Here is a 21,212-nt window from a genome sequence, read left to right as displayed (position 1 = left end):
AACACAGGCCACCCAGGCTTTCTATTGATTAATTTCCAAGGAATATAAACTCACAAAAAACAGCAGAAACAAAGCATAACATCTATAAGGAAATAAAGCATCACTTGTAAGAAATTGTAGAAATGCCAGATGAGACCAGCAAACTCTTAAGATATTAGAAGTATCAGACACAAAGCATGAAATAAGCATGTTTAATACCACATGTTCTCACTCATAGGCGGGAGTTGAACAATGAGAACACATGGACACAGCGAGGGGAATATCACACACCAGGGCCTGTCGGAAGGTGGGGAGTTAGGGAAGGGATAACTGGGGCTAGGGGTGTAGAGGAGGGATAGCATTAGGAGAAATACCTAATGTAGACAACAGGGTGATGGATGCAGCCAACCACCATGGCACGTGTATACCTATGCAACAAACCTGCATGTTCTGCACATGTACCCCAGAACTTAGAGTACAATAAATAAATAAATAAATAAAATAAACATGTTTAAAATGGAAAAGGTAGAATTTAGAAATGTGATGAGGAGGCAGATACTATTAAACACAGGATCAAGCATATATGAAAATTAATTCATAAGTATTAGAAATGAAAAATAAAATCATTGAAGTTAAAAACTAAGTGGATAGGTTTAATGGCAAATAAACTAATTTATTTAGCTGTTTAATAAACCTGAGAGACTAAATCAACTGAAAAGTATAGCTAAATACATTATTCTGAATGTGGCAAGAGACAAAGGAAGGTTAAGAGATATGGAGGATGGAGTGAGACAGTCTCACGTGTCCAATCAGTTACTGAATGAGTAGAGAAAGAGAGTGAATTAGGGTGAAGAAATACCTGAAGGCATAATGGCTTAGAATATTCCAGAATAGTCAAAGAAACCAATCATGAAATTCAGGAAGCCCAATAGATCCTAAGCAAAGTTAATAAAAAAAGAAATCCATACCTACACATTATGATAACAACAAAGAAGACCCTAAAAGCAACTTAAAAGAAAATACAAATTACTTACAGAGGGAGAACTGATAGCAAACTTCCCAACAGCAATAGTGGAAACCGGGAGACAGTGAAATATAAGCATCAGTGCACCCAGAGAAAATAAATGTTGACCTAGAATTACATATTGAGCACAAATGTCTTTCAAGAATGAGGGCAAAAAGACATTTTCAAATAAAACTCTCAGTAAAGGAAAACCTATAATATGTATTCCAGACCAAGGAAGTGACTTCAATGGATGGTTTTATGCAAAAGGAATGATAACCAAAGAAAGTGGTAAAATGTGATTGATTCTATATTAAAAGTTCCAGTATAAAACGGTAACAACAATCTTAACTTTTGTTTTGTGTAAAACACACATATAAGACAGAACTAAATTATCCCATAATAATAGCATATAATTAGGGAGGAGAATTATAAGAATCAAGGTGTTCTAAGGTCCTTGTATTGTTACAGAAAAGGGAAAGATATTGATGTATTAATTAAACTTGGACTTTGATAAGTTAGGATGCATGTTAAAATTAGAAGAATAAAATTACAGTATTAGATTCCATACACTAAAAGAAAAGAGTGAAGTAAGAAAATATCCTCAGTTGACCCACATTAAGGAATAAAAATAAGACCAAAAAGATGAGACAAATAGAAATCACAAAATGAGATAGAAGAAATGAATAACTATGTCAATATTTCTAGTACATTTAGGTGAACTAGGTGTTCCAATTGAAATAAAAAGATTGTTATTCTGGATTTAAAAATAAATCTAGCTATGTGATGTTTACAAGGGACACATTTAAAATACAAAGGTTCAGAAAGGTTGAAAGTAAAATGAAAAAAGATATTTCAGTTAAATATTTTTAAAAATTTGGTGTAACTACATTAATATTGGAAAGAAATAGACTTTAAGGCAGAAAACAGTTAGTAGAGACAGGAAATTATTATTCTAATGAAAGCTCAATTCACAAGAAAGATTAATTTTAACTATAAATATAGATGAGAAATATATACATCATCCACAAACAATTGTTTCTAGAATTTTCCATTTAATATATTCAGACTGCAGTTGACCATGAGTAACTGAAACCACAGCTTTCTGTGGTTTCAACTGCAGTCCAAAAATATTAAATGGAAAATTCTATAAACAAACAATTCACAAGTTTTACACTGTGCGCCATTCTGAGTAGTGTGATGAAATCTCATGCTATCCTGCTCTGTCTTTTCTTAATTGCAAGAAGCGTGAGTATAACAGAATACAATATTTCGAGAGAGAGAGAGGTGACATTCAATAATTTTTATTACAATGTGTTATTATAATTGTCCTATTTTATTGTTATTGCTAATATCTCACTGTGCCTTACTTCTAAATTAAACTTTATTATAGGTATGTGTGTATAGAAAAAAAACAGTATATATGGGGTTTAGCACTATTGATGGTTTCAGGCATGCACTAGGCATCTTGGAATGTAGCCTCCATGGATAAAGGGGAGCTACAGCAAAAAAAAAAATAATAAAATAAAATAAAAAAAAAAATAAGTCTCCTGGCATAGTGAAAACCTCTGCTTCAGTAATTGATAGAACAAACAGATAAAACAAAAATCAGTAAAAACACATAAAATTTGAGGCCTATTCTGGAAAGGATCTTCTTATCTTCTTCCCTCTACTCTTCCATGAAGCAGAGAGCAGTGGCATCTCCTGTGTGGCATTAGGAGGTATTGGAAGTTGGCACTCACATTTTGTTCACAACAACTGAGTGTTCCTGAATTTTAAAAAGTAGTGCTGAATCACAGACATTTATATAAACATAGCATCCTTTGGCTATAATTTGGTAAATAATTGTAACGTCTCTGAGTTGTCCACTTATTGGGCACAAAGAGTACAGAATAATTAAAAAAAGAAACACACACACATGCACGCACACACTCACACACTCTCACACTCACACACACTATACCTTTCCTTGTCATACTATGATCCAAGTTATTCAAAGTCAGCTTCTTAAAAAAATTTCTGAATTTTAATTTTATTTCTCATCCTTCAAAATCATGCAGAAAGGAAACTTTTAAAAATGATTATACTGTAAAGAGCTTTTAATTTTATTCATTTTGTCAAAAATACCTGACAAAAGACAGCATGAGGATCCTCTCACTGGAGCCCTCACCATTAAAATCCTAATGAAATATTGTTCCTTGAAGACATTTTGCATAAAGGGGATTTGATTTTCCTGAGTAACTGGAAACATTTTTGTGTTTACATGTCTTGCACTAAAGATAGCCTTTGGGTTTTTGGATTTTATGTGAGTAGATCAATTTGGGCAGTTTGCTGCCTCTATGTTTTCTTCTCAGAGCTTTTCTAGATGCTGTGTGTTTACCCTTTTTTTCTACTGTTCAAGGAGCTGCAAAGAGCAAGCAAAGGAAATGCTTAGCTTTTTCAAGTACAGAGATGAGTGTTTTTCACGGAAATGAATGCTGTCTGCTTTGGGGAGTTTCTGAGGTCAAAATCCCTTAGAATAAAGTTTACAAAGTCATTGGTTTCCTGCCTCATTATGCATAAATAATTTATGAATTTGTATTCTAATTTTTCTTCCAACTGAATCAAAGCTCTACAGTTTTGCAAATAATTCCACGCAGAAGCCAATGACACACACATTCCTGGGAATATCATTGCCATGGATGAGTTTGCTGTTGCTGTCAGCCAGTGCAGTTTCCCTGATTAACCTGTAAAAATGTTCTCCTTCAATGAATGCCGTTCAGAAATCAGCTGATATTGTAAAAGAAGACAACGGCAGGTTCCACGTGAATTCTTGGTGATTTTAAATGATGATGTATGAAAGGGAGGACAATTTGATTTGCTCCAACCAGTTTGACCCAGAAAGAAGAGCAGAAAAATTGCTTTGCCTAAGCAAACATGACATGAAGTCATACGAGAGCAGCACTCACAATGGGCAGTATCGAAGCCTCATTTAAAATACATATTGTCTGGATCTGAAAGATGTCTAGATGCCAGTAATAAAAAATTTTAGCTAATTCTGTTTATTTATTGCCACTTTTCTCGTATTTCTAGGCAACAACTTCTGTGTCCTCTTTTGAGACACTGTCTTCAGATTTGGGGTGGGATCTCTTGCTCTGGTTGGATGATGATTGAACTCAAAGTTCAGGTAAGCTCCATTGGCATCCAATGCTGAAAACCAACATGACTGAAAAGGGATGGTGGTTTTGTAGGGCAACGTAAATACCCCCTCTGTAACAAGGACTTAGATTTCTCCTAGGATTCTAATTTTTTTTTTTTTTTTTTAATACAAGTTAGTTCTTTCAAAAGACCATAGAAGAGTCTGTTTGTTTGCAGGGCAATCTTTACAAGAGCATGGTCTTATTTAAATTATAGTTACTTTTGCCTGTCATCCCCTAAAGCAGGGGTGTCCAATCTTTTGGCTTCCCTGGGCTGCTTTTTGGAAGAATAATTGTCTTGGGACACACATAAGATATACTAACACTAAAGATGACTGATGAGCTAAAAACAAATTGCAAAAAAATCTCATAATGTTTTCAGAACGTTTATGAATTTGTGTTGGGCTGCATTCAAAGCCATCCTGGGCCACATGCAGCCCATGGGCCGTGGGTTGGACAAGTTTGCCCTAAAGTGTTGTGAGTTCTTTGATTATGGTCTAGTCACCTATACATGGTTCATGCTAGTGCATAATAAATAGGTTGAATAAAGGAATGACTGATTTTTCTGTTCCTTTTCATGTACAGTTTATCTTAGGGTTGGAGAGTGTAATAACACGGATTTTTATCAATTTAAAAATCTTGCCTTGGCTCACGCCTGTAATCCCAGCACTTTGGGAGGCTGTGGCAGGCAGATTACCTGAGGTCAGAAGTTCGAGACCAGCCTGGTCAACATGGCGAAACCCCGTCTCTACTAAAAATACAAAAAATTAGCTGGGAGTGGTGCCACATGCCTGTAATCCCAGCTACGTGGGAGGCTGAGGCAGGAGAATCCCTTGAACCTGGGAGGCAGAGGTTGTAGTGAGCTAAGATGTGCCCTTGCACTCCAGTCTGGGTGACAGTGCAACTTGGTCTCAAAAAAAAAAAAAATCTTGCCTTGATCATAGTGTTTGTGGTTGACAATGCTACCGTACACTAACATGTCTTTTTTCTCTCTCCGTGTGAGGCACATAGGAACATATGTCCCTGACTACCTGATGGCTTATCATGTGACTTGCTTTGGCCAATGAGATGTGATCAGTATCGTTTGACCCTTCCAGGTAGAGACGTGAACCGCCACCTTTGCTACATTCTCCATTTCCCCTGCCATTGTGACAGGTAGACCTCCAGAAAATGGCCGCTTTGTCACCCAGGATACTGGAGTAAGGGTGATGACCACTTGTAGCTGACTCACAGCCAATGTGTAATGAGCACTTGGCACATACAAGAAATAAACTTGCATTGTTGTGAACCATTCTAGGGGTTGTTCATAGGTGTCAGCTTGCCTGGCCTAGCCCATCTGGATCAATACAGCATTGGAAAAGCTTCTACAGATATTACAAACCAACTTCCAACAAATAATTTGTTAGCCAGCCATATAATGGAGCTGCTGCTGCTGGTGATTCATTCATTTACTATCAACGTGACTTTTTATTTTTTGATAGCTGGCCAGTGTTATGGGTATAAGAAAATCCCTATGACATCAGAGCCTTTGACGATAATGACTGTGAACGGGCTTAGTAATAAAATTATTGTCTATTGCAAATATCTTTCTACCTTTAACAGTTATGAAGGGAAGCCAATTTTCACTCAAACAGGTTCCTTTTCATCTGGTTTTCTCTACAACGTTTATGCCTGAAGTTTATTGCTAGCAGTAAAGAGTGTCCGAGTATGTTATGGGAATAGCCAAATTCCTAATGCTTTAAAATGTATTCCATAGGCCCCAGAGTCTGTTAGAAGCTGATTGATTATACAGCAAATACATCAAAACTGGTATTTATGAAATATCCCATTTCTTCAGCTCTATCTCTCATAAGCATGAACATTACATTTGGGAGTTGTGCAAATATCTCAGACAGCTAAGAGAAAATATTGTTGCAGATTTTCCGTGACAAGGAAAAGGTTCTTTACCCAATACATTAATAAAAGATCTGTGTCAACTGATGAGTCTCATGAACAAATATTTTTAAAGATATGGTTTGAGCAGTTTAGTGTGCTTGTCTATTAAGACTTCCATAATCAATCCACCAAAACACCAATTACATAGCAGAATAAAGGACAGTTACTGTGAATGAGAGTGCAGATGGACTTTTGCTTCTGACTAGTTTATAGCTGATAACAAAGCTTTTGTTTAATTTGTTCAAGATTTGGACAGAAAGTTCTGGCTTAAGAAGAGAAAATGGGCTTTTAGACATGGCCTATATTAAGGATGCTACAGATGTTTAATGTTTTTAATTTGTATATTTGGTCAATGATTACTCATTTGCTAATATACCTTCTACATATTCTTTTTTTGCATAGTCAATCTGAGATTGCAAAATCAAATTCCTATTTATTGTATGCTAAGATTAATATTCCATGAGGCTCTACACTATGTACTATTCTCTGGAGAAGACATAGCGTGTCTAAATGACTTGGAAAGCAATGTCTTTTCGAAATAGTCACTTGCCTTTTGATGATGCCAGCACTAACAACATGCTATGATGCAGACTGGACATAGCAGCTAGCTTTACTAAGCTCTATGCAACAGAGAACTCAATCAATACATTTATTGATAAATTGATACCTACAGAATGCATCAATTTGGGTTTAGCTGAAGTCTAGGAATTCTCCAAGAAATTTTAAAGCCTGAAGCAGAAAATAAGCATATCAACATACCATAAACTACATACAAAATCTGTGATAGTCCTATTTTGGCTCTGAAAGTGTAACATTTCATTTTTTATGATACAGAGGTCACCAAAGCTCTTGCTTAACTGTTTCTGAGGATAAAGGAGAGTTTAATCCAGAGTTGAAAAGGATTTTGTTAATAAATTGCCCCCAACATGATTTAATATCACTCACACTTACTATAAGTTGTGCAAAATCGTTCCCCTTCCAAAACATGTGGTGTAACATTATTTCATTGTCAGAATCCATATGATTCTCTAAACAAGCCTTAAAACAGTGACATGGACTGGGCTTTAGTATCTCCCTGGGAGTTACATAGCTAGAGTGAGTATACTCTTCCTTCTCCCCGAGGTATACAACCCCGTGCAATTAAACACAACTTTGCCTGTACTGAAAGACAGGTCTATGCTCCTCCTAGTTTCACTAATTCCTCCACATACCCAAAAGAATAGCTTCCCGGGGGTGTAAAAATAGTTCACTGTCCGTTGGGTGTGAGCTGAAAAATCCACACAAGGGCAGGAGTTCCATCCAGGTTTCCAACAGTGCATACCATTGAATTAGATTTGTGCATCCTTCCAGCCCATGGAATAAGCAGAATATCCTGGAGATAAGCCATCATTTTATATGTGTGTCTTATGATATTCCTCACGTGGGCCTCATCAACCACAGCCTCCTAAATGGAAAGGGAGCCTGTGACAGGTGGCTCTCCCTGCTATCACATGCTGCTGATGTTGCCCAGAGAAGAGCAGACACAGAGGCAGAATGAGTTGGGTGGTTTGATTTTAATGCTTTTTTTTTTTTTTTTTTTTTTTTTTTTTTTTTTTTTTTTTTTTTTTTTTTTTTTTTTTTTTTTTTTTTAATCTCCCTGATTTGAAAGCTCACTGCATTTTGTTTCTGTTATTACCAAGGGTTCATTAAAAATGAAACTGGGGTGTCTCTGTGGGGGGTTGCAGTAAATAGATAAAGCAGGTTCAGGCAAGACCAGACCATTCACAACCTGAAGTGGATGAAGGAGTAGCCATTTGTTTGCTGGGGCGAATGGGACATAATTTATTCAGCTGCAGCACAGGCTGAAAGCCAATCTGGCCTTGACCCATTTATCTTTAGAAAACTAATTAAAGTGGAGAATCTGGCTTACTGTTGTTATTGAGGTTTTACTTTTTTGGTTAGGGCGAATTGAAGACTGGGGGTGCGTGTGTGTGTGTGTCTGTGTTGGGGTGGAAGGTGGGAAATATCAGTTTCACCTAAAGACAGTGGCTGAAGGTCTAGATAATAAAGCAGTTTCTTAAACACAGCCTGACATCCTTTTGAAATGCAAAATAGTGGGTTCAGCTGGGCGCAGAATCCTTTGAGGTGACAATGAAATGCCATGGCAATTTAAAATGAACAACAGACAGTTTCCTAAATCCTTACAACCAAGACTTTCTAAATCGCACCAAAATGGTCCCACAGAGGCATGGAAGAACATTTTATCACCAGCATTTTACTGAAACTGGTACTAACCCTCAGGCAGGAAATGAGGCCAGAATGTTAGTTGCCTTGTCTATTTTGTCTCAGAACAATTTAAAAAGTTGCATATCTTGATGATCTTTCGTAAGTACTTAAATATATATGACACAATATTAACAACATGTTTGTTACCGATTACCTACCGATGAATCTCAAAAGTTGCAGTGTATTTTTGGAAGACCTATATCAAAAACAGGCCTCTGTTTTTTCTGTTGTTTGTAGGTTTTGGTCTAGGTAAGGTTATAGGAGACAAGTAGGGAAGTCCAGCAGACACAGGGATGTTATGATATGTATTCATTCCAGTATGTTCAAGGAAGTGATAACTCTTGGGGAAAGCTACAGGGTCATGATAACCATTAGGTAAGGAGACTGAACTGGACCAACTGCAGGAAAACCCAGAGTTCCTGAGAATGTGTTGGAAAGGGCAGACACTACTGTCTTAACTGAAGCCACTCTAACTATCAGTGGGACCAATCGAACAGAACCCTGACTCGTCCCCTCCCATTCCTTCTCAGTATCAGGAGCCCTTTAGCTATTTGTTTTCCCTGTTGCCTCCTCAAGTTCTTCCTTTCAGCAGTGTTCCTGCTCCAGATTTACCTCCTAACTTTCTTACTTCACCCAAATTGTCCTGGTCTCAGGGAGCGGAATAATGAATGGGGATGCTATTCAGAACAATTTCTTTTTAAACACATGATTTCAAAGAAGGGATTTTAGACATCATGTTATCACTGCCTGGATTTAAGGTCAAACAGTTAGCACTATGATGTCACAGGTGGGCTGCACAAATAAATAGGTACTCTCAGGTGAGACTCATCTTCTCTCTTCGGTCCATGATACCATGTAGGGTGCATGTTTTTAAGAAGTGTTATCAGGGCAGGGTGCAGTGACTCTTGCCTGTAATCCCAGCACTTTGGGAGGCCAAGGCAGGTGGATCACTTGAGGCCAGGAGTTCGAGACCAGCCTGGCAAACATGGTGAAACTCCATCTCTACTAAAAATACAAAAATTATCTGGGTGTGGTGGTGTGCACCTGTAATCCCAGCTACTTGAGGGGCCAAGGCAGGAGAATCGCTTGAACCTGGGAGGTGGAGGGAGTAAGATTCCGTCTCAAAAAAAAAAAAAAAAAAGTGTTATCAGCATTCAATGGTATTGTGGAAACTAGATTAACTATTTTGGTTAATCTAGTCAAATGAGATAATCTGAGTGAGAAACTAGATTAACTATTTTGGTTAATCTAGTCAAATGAGATAATCTGAGTGTTCTTGTCCTCAGCCCTGTATTGTAAGCTTTCAGGTAAAACATATCCAGTGCCCCCTCTCTAAATGCTCTGAATGCTCTGAAAGGTATCAGGGAATTCAAGTAGAAAAAGAAAAGCAAACAACCTGTTTTTTAATCCCTTAAATTTTCTATGTCTCAGCTAATGGAAACATTAGCACCTTACGTATGAGGGCTGATGTTGGTTTGTTAGAATATATTGGCCTATTGTTCTTCTAGGCCAATATATTCTAACAGGAAAGAGCTAGTTTTCCAGGCAGACTACACATCGTCTGAACATCGGGACTGAATTTAAATCAGCCATTCGATGAACTCGTCTTACACCAAGATCAGATTGAAAACTTGGCCATTGGAAAAGAATATGAAAAGGTTGTTAACCATAAATCGCAAGCAGAGAGGAAACCACTGAACAAGTTGGCCATGTGCAGCATTCAATTCACTCCAGGTAATTAGGAAAGGGACAGTGGGGGGAATTTCTCAGGGGCTCTCCTGAATGACTGCACAAAGATAAATGGGGATGAGAGGAAGAATAAGACCAATGCTTACACTATGCTGCATGGTCCGCCACACAGTCCTCTGGGAAGCAAGAGGAAAACAAATTTAAAGGAAAAAGAAAAGAGATTATTCTATACATCATAGCACAGCACAGGCACAAAGTTTAGCTTTGTAAGTTAGCATTCCACCCACTCCCCACCCCAAATTCCCTCAGAATGACCAGTAGGATATTTGAGAAATCCATATCCACAGGACAGTGTTGAATACTTACTGGAGATTTATGGGTCTAAATCATCACCCACTTGTTGAGTTAACGTGCAAATCTGGCTTTAAAAAAACTTTACTTTTATCAAATATATTTCTCTAAGATACACCATGCACAGTCTATTTTTACTCTAATGAATCAGCTGGAATAAAATAACTGACACTCCCTGCCCAAGTATGTCTGCCAGCCACAGAACACACTGTGCTCTAATTTTCTGAGCTGTGCAACTAATTGCCTTTTACGGAGGCTAATTTGAAATACCTTTCCATGCTCAGATCTTAAAAATCGAGGTATTTTGTGCTGATTTATTTTTATACTTGACATTTCCAGTGAATCGGAACTGTCTTTTAAAAAAATTATAGTTTCACATCAAATTATTGAAGAGAATTTGCAGAGTATACATTTAAGAATAAAGGAACAGAACCAGTCTCTTCCTGAGCACAAGCAATAATCTCTGGTCTGTTTGATTGAAAGTCATTAAAAACCAGCTGGGACAGAGGGGCTACGAAGGGGAGTTTGTTGGTGACAAGAAAGCAACATAATGGTAGGATGACCCTCTTAACTGAATTACCGCAGTTGATAACATTCGTATCCTCAACAAACCATGGATGTTGGTGGTAGGGACTGCAATGTTCTCAGATGAGTTGGCTTTCTGTCAGCAGCTAAATTTATAAAAATACATTCACTCACTCTTGGATAACAAAAATCACTTTAGGGTAGTCTGCCTGAAAGCTGCTGACTACTTTAACTCTTTCTTATGCCCATATAACTTTAAAGGAGCAAATGGAAATGTTCCCTAGTGATACAAAATAATTTCTAACTTCCTTATAATTAGAATAAGACATTAAATGATGAAATTGGTGCATTTTTTTTAAGAGAGAGTTTTGTTTTCAATTATTTTATATAAGGTTTAGCAGCAGTTTACTCAGTTTGGGAGTAGCAGTTTTATTTTTAAAACAAACCCCATAATTACTCATTCACATGTTAACAAAATAGCTTTAGAATAACTGATATAAGACAATTTACCAACAGATCCCAAAGTTACTGCCACAGGTACTAATTTAAATGGCACTAAGAAATAACTCTCCAAGTGCCTTATGCTGTATAGTTATTTTCATTTTGGCAAAAGGGGGGGTGATTGGAGGAGTGTTTTGATATCATTCTTTGAAGCATTTTTCTGCTGAAACACTTCAAGAAATGAAGGGAAATCTTTTCCAATTATCCTCCTTTTCTTAGACACATGCTTCTTATAAATATTCAGGAAACGTCTTTTCCGGGGAAAATTAAAACAGGAGTAGGTAATATGAGCGTTGTTTATAAACAGTCTAAATAGGCTGTAATGGATGACAGACCCATCTGGTTAGTTTGGCAGTGCATGCTTCTTGAAGATGAGCATGTTTGACTGTTGTGCCACAGTCTGGCCAAGGATAACCGCCCCAACTTTCCACTGTTCTGAGCTATATTGGAATCCCCAAAGGAAGGAATCCTCAGGGGAGCCAATGGCTGCTGAGACTCTGTTATTCGCTTTGGGCCTAACTCACGTCTCTCAAGAATAACCTTGGTATAGGTCTGTTTGATGTGGAAACAGTGCCTTGCTCTCAGGAGCTGAGCAAAGTGGGCTTATGGCTGGCTGTGCATTACATGCCACTAATTCTTACCATTTGAGAAGGGATCAGAATTTAATATAATAAAAAATCAACAAAACTGCAATTTTCACTTACAGAGCCTGAAGCCACACCTTTAAAGGAAGTAAATGCTACATGCTGTCTGAGAATGTTTTAGAATAAAATTGGCTTATTGATTTAAATACCTATGCATGGAGTCTGGTCCTTGGCTTTTACTTGTGATCATAAGATTGACCACTATCAATCATTTTCAGAAAAAAGATTGATAAAATATATTTTTGAGGGGTGCAAAAGGTTTTCATCCTGTTTGCTACTTGTGTATACTCTTGAGACCTTTATATCTAGAGCATTTTGAAGTTTACCAGTGAAGCTCCTTTATAAAAGGTTCAAATCTCAATTTTTCTGTTCATCAGATTTTAAACATCAGATAAAATTCTCAAAGTGTTGATGCTTTATTTAGTTTATCCTAAGCTGAAAAAATATTGTCTTTAGAAACATATTTTTCTTGCTCTGCTTCCCCTGTTTAAGGGTGTTTCTCCTGGGGAAGACAGAAAACTGCTTCTCTGTTTCAAAGGGAAAAAAATTAATTTGTTGCCATACATATCAGTAGAATGTTCAAATTCAATGCAGTTTTAACTAAGTGTGTAATGTACCCCAGGTTTTAAAAATCTTGTTTTATTTTATTGTGGTAAGGACACTTAACATGACATCCACCCTCTTAACAGATTTTTTTTAAGTGAACAATACAGTATTGTTAGCTGCAGGCACAATGTTGCAGCTCAGGTCTTTAGAACTTACTCATCTCACATTGTACCCCTGTTCTTAAATTAAATTTTACAAAAATTAGGAAAAGACTGGATTGTTCCAATAACTAAGTTAAGAGCCAGTGAAAATGGGGAAAAAAGAATCAAACCCATACTCACCATGTGTGCTTCTGGTTAGAAAGATCTTGATATACAATGCAATTTGTAAAGTAAAACTTAAACAATGGAATCTAATGAAAACCAGCATTTCTTTGAAACAGCTGACTAGTTATTTGGTGGAATCTAACTGGTTGTTTAAAAGAAAAATGGTGACTATTTTTAAACTTTTCCTGAAACTGCAATAGAGAACAGATATAAGTTGGTGGGTGCGGTGGCTCACACCTGTGATCCCAGCATTTCGGGATGCCAAGGCAGGTGAATTGCTTGAGCTCGGGAGTTTGAGACCAGCCTGGGCAACGTGGCAAAACCACGTCTCTACAAAAAAATAAAAAGCCGGGCATGGTGGTGCATGCCTGTAGTCTCAGCTACTCAGAAGGCTGAGGTGGGAGGATCACTTGAGCCCAGCAGATCAAGGTTGCAGTGAGCCATGATCATGCCACTGCACTCCAGCCTGGGCAACAGAGTAAAACCCTGTCTCAAGAAAAAAAAAAAGAATAGATATAAGTAAGGTAAAGTAGAAGGTTGCAGCAACTACAAATATCTACACTAGAGAGTAGGTTTTATTTGCTAATAAATAGTAATAAATTTATAACATAATTTAGCAGTTAGTAACTCCAGTTACCCCTTTATTTTGATACTTCATGGACAGGCCTTTAGGCTGTAAGCACATTTGATTTTTATAGAGAGAAATGCTGAGATGTACTTACTTCAAAGCCAAATTCAACCAATTTAATCTTGAGTTCTACACTGTAGAAGAATATTAACTAAAATCATAAAGTAATTTATAACAGTGAGTAATAAAAGTATTTTCGTAACTGGCAGTCTTTGAGACTTGAGTTTATATGGCACGGTCAGATGTGGTTCAAGTGCTTTATGACATTAAGAATTTTATCTGCTAATTTTACATCAAGATAATTGGCAAAGCAACATTAACAGCACTAACAATTGCAGGTGTATAAAGTGTTTATAGTACTATAAATGGAAGAAATTGAATTAAAAATATTCAGGCAGTATTTCTTTGAAATTATGAGCTTTTATTTTTTATAGCAAAATTTGGTCTTTAAAACACATTTAAAAATTGTATTTACCATGTTTATGGTTGTTTTCTCTGAGTATTATAAATTGCTTTGATGATGGATGTCATTGAGTCCCCTGACACACGTCTAAAGAGCTCAAAGAGACTGCTTCTAAGGATTCCAACTTTTTAAAGACACATACAAAAGAAAAAAATGATAGTAACATTGACTTGGGGTTTCCTGGCAAGGTCTTTCAAACAGAAAACTTTGCAAATAAGAAAAAGTCATAATGAAGTTGCATTATATCATAATTGAATAAATAACCATTTTCAGAAAATAACTAAAACAGATGAGTAGGAAATGCGCTATTGCAATTATATCTCTGGAAGAACTGGCCACTTAGTTTTCAAATTAATATTTCATGAGAAATATGAAGTCGAAAATTTGGTCACTGCACATATGCATTAATAGTTTCTTAATGGATTAATAGATTTCTTAAATAATCCAATTCACGGCCCAAAAGAAAGGTCCATTACTTTTCAATATTTGAATTAAGAATAGAAGCAGATGTAAGAACGAGATGACTTTTATAACCCACTTTTTCAGAATCTCTTAGGAGTTTCAAAGAATGACTTTGGTAACACAAAGCACCCACCCTGGTTATCAATCTGAGAATACTCACCAGCCGGTCCAAGCTTGTGCCTGCAGCAGTTGTTGGTCTTTCCTCAGGATTGTAGGGCCTGAAACGTGTATTAAAATTTTCAGGAGCTGAGCGGGCAGATCTGAGAGCTGGAGCAGGTTTGGGCTGACCACATCCCTGAAAGACCTGGAAGAAACATTGAAAAGTAAAGAAAGTTATAAAATGAGTCCTCTCCTAAATTCATGAGGCAGAAGTGTGCAACGCAATGGTGTCCACATTTCTCATGAAGCTTTTACCTCCAGTAAACTCTAATTTTGAAAAGTAAACAACTATAACCACCAATAGAGCAGAAAGAATTACCCAGACAGATAGAGAGTGACCAACTATATGCCCTGACTCACAGTTTCAGCATACACTGTCAATCCTTATTATTGGTAGATCCATATTTGCAAATTTGCTTACTCACTGAAATTTATTTTTAACTCCAGAATTAATATTCACAGCACTCTCATGGACATAAAGACACATTGCCAAAAAATTTAAGTCATGTTCCCAGCTGAGGCTGGAGAAGACACACTCTCTTATTTTAGCTCTCAGATTGTAAAAAAAGTGTTCTCTTTGTGATCTATGTAGTATAATGTTTTTCACATTTTTGTGCTTTTTCTTGTTGATTTCAATGTTTAACATTGTCGCCAAGCATTGGGCTGAAGTACTGTCAAGCGTTCCTAACCACAAGATGTTTAATATGTCGTATGGCAAAAACATGTATGTTAGATAAACTTCATTCAAGCCAGAATTATAGTGCTATGAATTCAATGTTAATGAATCAACAATATAGATTAAATAACGTGTCTTTTCACAGAAGCACACATAAAACAAGGTTACGTATTGATTGGTTGATGAAACTGCTGTGGCCAGTGGCTTGCAGGAACGTAAACCTGTATTTCTCATTGCTGCAATGGTTCAGTATTTGCTAAGTCAATGTTTGCAGTGACTCTACAGAGCATAACTACAATAATGGGAATCAACTGAATTAAAAATAGAGATTGGAATAGTTACTCTACATGGTAATTTCAGGATTAAATGAATTGTATCTCACTTTTACATACTTGAATTTGGCATTCCATAAACATCCGTTTGGGGTTCCTGTTATCATGGCAAATGTATTTCATTGTATAGCATACAAGGCCAAATCATTTCAGTGACTCCTCTTTGAGTAATGAAAATCTCTACTGGAAGAATTCTTTAAAAACACTCTCTTGAGCAGTGGTGTGGAAATAGGACAAGCAAATGTGGATGAAATCCATATAATGATAGCTTCCTCTAATTTTGTTGACAGCTGTTCATGTCACAATTAAGATTGCTATGGGAAATCAAACCTTTTATTGTAATGATCTTAGGGATTGAGCTGCCAGGTTTTTTTCCACAGTAATTTCACTCAGGATGGTGTGGAGACACTTCCTTTGCTGTTTTTAGAAGCTTTATACTCTGTGCTGGTTATTGAGAGATAATACTTTTACTGAAATTACAGAAAATGCAGTAACATTTTCAGGAAATCTTGATAAAGTTTAACTTTATTCTATTTCTTTCATTTCTCCATAGCAGATGATTTTTCTCCTAGATGCTTTTCCTTCAGTCCACTTTTTGGGGTTATTTACGTGAGCCGATCCCTAACTTGCATGTAGTATATTTGCAATGCATTTGTTCCAGTTTTGTTATTTCATTCTGTGTTAACTCTAAAATAAGCATTTTTCATCATGCTTATTATGTGATTCCACTGAAGTACACAGACAGCTCTTGAGTGCCATTCGCAATGACAAATTCTGTCTTGAGACACAATTCTTTTTGTTTTACCACTATAGCTAATTTTTCTTTCGTTGTATTCAAAAGTTCTCCTTCAACTCAGCATTTTGCAGAGCGGTGGTACTTTGTCTTGGCATTCCTCGAGATTGGTCTTAACACACTATTGATTATTCTTCTCTCACACAATTTCTGAAGCTGATGGTGTAAACCTGTGTGATAAAGATAGTGGCCCTTTTCTCCCTAGTGCCTAAATCACTTCCCCCTGGCAAGGTCGCTGCTGATGGAGGGCATTAACATTTCCAGAGCTCCAGGGAACTGTTGAGTGTGCTATTCTGGATTGCTCTGAAAGTGACAGCTGACTTTTAAAAAATGCAAAGCCTAAGGCGAAACAATACTAATGGCCTTGCTGAGATTTCATTAAGCCAGGTACTGAAAGAGTTAACGGGCCTTTCTGATTCACCCTTTGGGAAAAATCTGGCTCACTGGGTTAAGTTAAATCAAAGAAACATGAATGCCCTGAAAGAATATTAGTGTTCTAGGGAGATATTTCATTGGAATGGAAAAACTTAACATTTGCTTGGATTTTTTTTTTTTGGAGGGTTTTAATTATTACAGAACAGAGGTTAGTTAATATACCCTAGTAGCTTTCTGTTATTTAGGTCAGGTTTGGATGCTGAAGATAGCTTCCATGCAGAAATCATTGTGTCTGTGACCAAACTGAGGAAAACACTGACTTCTAATTACTTTGTATAACAACACCTGGCCACCTAATCAGGTGGAGGCCTATATGACAATCTGTCTCAACAGCCTCACATCCTGACAGCCCCTAAAAGGAGATCCTACCATACATACTCTTAGAAAAACAGAAGTGCCATGAGAGAAAGCCTTTAGTGTGGAAGTTCCGAGCCTAGGGATCGAGAGCTATTTTTCAGAATTTTACAAAACCTAATGAGAATGGTTTCCAAAGGAATACTTTGCAGTAGTTGCCTTGTTTTTGCTTAGGAATGATTTAAAACATCCTTTGTATTAGTCTCATACTGAGAATATACCTTAAACAACATATATCCATCATTTAACTTAGACGACTTACAAAGTGAAAATTAATAATTTGATGTTCAATACATGTGCTATAGTCTGAATATCTGTGTCCTTCAAGAATTCATAAGTCAAAATCTAATCACCAATGTGATGGAATTAGGAGGTAGTTCCTTTGGGAGGTGGTTAGGCTCCACCTTCATGAATAGGATTAGTGCCTTTAATTAAAACAACCACAACAGCAAAGGATCCAGAGAGCACCCTTGCCTTATGTGAGAACACAGTGGGAAGGTGCCATCATCTATAAAATGCCATGCAGGTCCTCCCCAGACATCAAATGTGCTGAAGCCTCGATCTTAGACTTGCCAGCCTCCAGAAACATGAGAAATAAATTTCTGTTATTTATAAGCCACCCAGTTTATGGCATCTTGTTGTAGCAGCCTGAGCAGACTAAGACAGCAAGCAATCTGTTAGCTTGAAAAAAATATTTTTAAAATATGGGGGTCATGGGGTAGGTGACAAAGGACAGTTTTAGGCAGAAAATTTCGACAATCTCAATTTTCTGAGTTTGCTCTAGCAGCAGTTTAGTTAGGCACAGATTCGTGGCTCATGAGGGCCACGGCTACGCTAGTATAAAAGACCAGTGAGCCTTTTCCTTGGTGGCTTGGGTGTCCCAACATTTTACATTTTGAAAAAGGGAAAAACAATTGAGAAATAATGTGATGGAAAGGGCCGTAGGTTCAATGAGAGTCAGTAGATCAACTGGTTATGGCTACAGATGTAGGTTTGGATCATCAGCTTAAAGATGGTATTTAAAGCTGATTGCATTTACCGAGAGCAAGTATACATAGGTGGGCAGATGGATGGGGCTGAGGACAGCCTATAGTCATGCCAACATTTACAGGTCCTCTCTGAGCCTCAGTTTCCTGCTCTCTCAAATGGGAATAACAATATTATGTACTACACAGACACACTATGATGATAATATACAATATGTAAGGCAGAAAAACAGAGCCATGTGTCTAGAAAAGTATGTTTCTGATAATTAGTTAATTATATCATACCCTAATCTGTATTTTCCAGAAGCTTTGCTTTCTAGAAAATATAAAGAAAAAAATGTCTGGGCTGATGTTTCTTTCTTTTTTTCCCTTTTAAAAATCTTTCAATGTTTTGTTACAGACAAGGTCACACGCTGTTGCCCAGACTGGAGTGCAATGACACAAACACCACACACTGCAGCCTCAACCTCCTGGGCTCAGCCATCCTCCTGCCTCAGCCTCCTGAGTAGCTGGGACCAAAGGTGCATGCCAACCACACCCTGCTAATGATGTTTTTTAAATGTTTTCCACAAGGTATTATTTTCGAGGGCAAATGGCTGTTACATAAATAATAGATTCCACCTATCAAAGTTAAATTAGGTACCTTCACAAGGGTTTCATCATGCTAATATGCGTTCAGACTCATTGAAAGGTAGGATGACATTGGTAGTGTTTCCCCAAACTATTTGATCATGGTTCCTTTTTCTTATAAGACTGGTGTTCTAAAGAACACACCCTGAGATATACCGTGAAGGTGGTCATAACCTGCCAAGGACAGACATGCTTCAGATAGAACTGCATTTACTTAGAGGTATTTGTGAAGCTGTTCCACCTTCCTCTGCCTTTAATTTTAGAGAAGAATGTTATTTTAAGGCACTAAAGGGCTTCTTTTTACAATAGAACAGAAGTTTCTAGAGGTTATCCCTGCAGGCGAAGTCAACTTTTTGTGGTACAAATCATTAGCCTTACCTCTTTCAGAAATAGAATCAGTATTACCACCTCCCGACCCCTGCCTGCTTCTCTCCAAGGGATATTGAAAGCGATAATTAGATAATTCGGGAAAGTATTTGGAAGTCCCACTGTAGACACATGCTACAGATGTACAAAGGAATTCTCCTTCCACCTAGCTGACTTGCAAAACCTGTGGATTTTAGAAAGACATCTGGCTCATGAATCCTTTCTTTTAAAAGGATTACTAAGATATTGTCTCAGACGTCTGTAGGCATTCTGAGATTAAAGGAGCTGACAGTAGGATAGGAAGGGAAGAAAGGAGAGACATTTTATAATTTTGGAGGGAGGGGAAGGAGAAGCAGGTGTGGTGATAACAGGTTTAAGTGCTGTGTCTTAGGTTGCTAAATACAAGTATTTTTTCTTTAAAAATGTTAGGGCATCTTAACATATTTCTCTGAAAATAAACTAAGGTGCTCACTATTTCAGAGGCACATATAGCTTTACACCTATATCTCTTCATCTTCTTTATCTTCTGCATCGTCTTCTGCAGCTTGATTATACATTTTAAAAAGTCATTACTGGCAACTTGAGAAGCAGTGACTGCAGGTAAATTCTGTCTCAGCTCCTATGTTTTTAAAAAATTCTGTCTTCTCACTTTCAACTCAGTAGGTTTTTTTAATGGGGGAAACGTGCAGCTATTCTCATATAGGCAAATATTGAAATTTGCAAACAGAACTCTAATCTGTTATATTAAATATAGGTAACAGTGTTACCTAGATTTAATTAGATTTGATGTTTTGAGGGTAAGTCACGTTTTATTTATCTATTAGATTCTAATTTATATTACAGTATCAATGAATGAACTATTATATTACTACTTAGAAAATTCAAATCTATTGCATTCACACTCAAGGAAATAGAAGCCATATCTTCATTAGCATGGATACCATATATTTGTCCAGGTGCAGCATTATTTTCACAAGAGATGCCTGTGGAGTAACCAATAGGTGTATCAGTGTATTCTGGAGACCATAATAGAATGCCTTACACTAGGTAATTTATAAACAACACAAATTTATTTCTCACAGTTATAGAGGCTGTGGACTCAAGGTCAAGGTGCCAACAGATTTGATGTCTGGTGAGGGCCCTCTGCTTTGCAGATGGCACCTTCTTGCTGTGTCCTTACATGGCAGAAGGGCAAAAGGACTAACAAGCTCCTGCAGGCCTCTTCTGAAAGGGCACAATTTCCACTCATGAGGGCTTCACCCAAAGGTCTTAGTTACCTCCCACAGCCTCCACCTCCAAATACTATTACCTGAGAAGTTAGGATTTCAGTATATGAAATTTGGAGGGACACATACATTCAGATCATTGCAAAAGGTCACAAACACAACTCTCAAAGTTTGCAGTGTTAATATTAGTCTTTCTCCTAATGCTTGTGTGACCTTGGGGTAACAATGTTTTCGTCAATTCTCAAAGCTGTTGGGAAGATAGAATGATATGATGCGTAGAAAAATATACTAAAAACATGAAGTATAATAGTATCTTATTTTAACTAAATAGTCTGTAATTAAATAGAACAATAATGGGTAATAAATCAAATCTAAGGATTATGCAGAATTACACATGAATAATTTAAGCTGTATGATGAATGGGGTTTCATACATTTCGTTCATTAGTGTATCCCAGTATTTGTAGGAGTTCCCAGGACATGGTATATGTTTTAAACAACTGGGAATGAAAGATTATGAAGAAATAAAATTTTTAGTAATAATCTCCTTTTGCAAACATTTATTGAAGGCGATTAGCACGTAGATTTTTGTAATGAGAAAGAAAAGAGAGGAAAGGAAAGACAATGAATACTTGCCAAGTGTCTGATAGGACAGACACTTCACTGTCCTATGTGTTTTATATGTGTTATCTCAAATAATTGATTATCTCTTCAAAATCAAGGCTGAACACTTCTTCCTCAGACTGAAGGGATGAATCACATA

At 37.0% G+C, this 21,212-nt stretch overlaps 1 protein-coding gene across 2 annotated transcripts in view; it reads right to left on the bottom strand.

Annotated features, from left to right (window-relative positions):
* Window positions 1–21,212, bottom strand: part of GPC6 (glypican 6) — a 1,185,705-nt gene that overhangs the window by 78,065 nt on the left and 1,086,428 nt on the right. Inside the window, exons 6-7 of one of the 2 annotated variants that reach the window (XM_037743890.1) lie at window positions 14,654–14,797; window positions 10,194–10,223 (exon numbers count right to left, since the gene is read on the bottom strand). In XM_037743890.1, the coding sequence (XP_037599818.1) occupies window positions 10,194–10,223; window positions 14,654–14,797 (174 nt within the window). The remainder of the gene's footprint in view (window positions 1–10,193; window positions 10,224–14,653; window positions 14,798–21,212) is intronic. The other variant, XM_017543582.2, reaches the window with a different exon arrangement.

This window comes from Cebus imitator, unplaced genomic scaffold, assembly GCF_001604975.1.
Source record: "Cebus imitator isolate Cc_AM_T3 unplaced genomic scaffold, Cebus_imitator-1.0 Scaffold158, whole genome shotgun sequence".
Taxonomy (NCBI): domain Eukaryota; kingdom Metazoa; phylum Chordata; class Mammalia; order Primates; family Cebidae; genus Cebus; species Cebus imitator.
The sequence above is the reverse complement of the archived record's forward strand: the minus strand, read 5'-3'. Positions and strand labels throughout refer to the sequence as shown.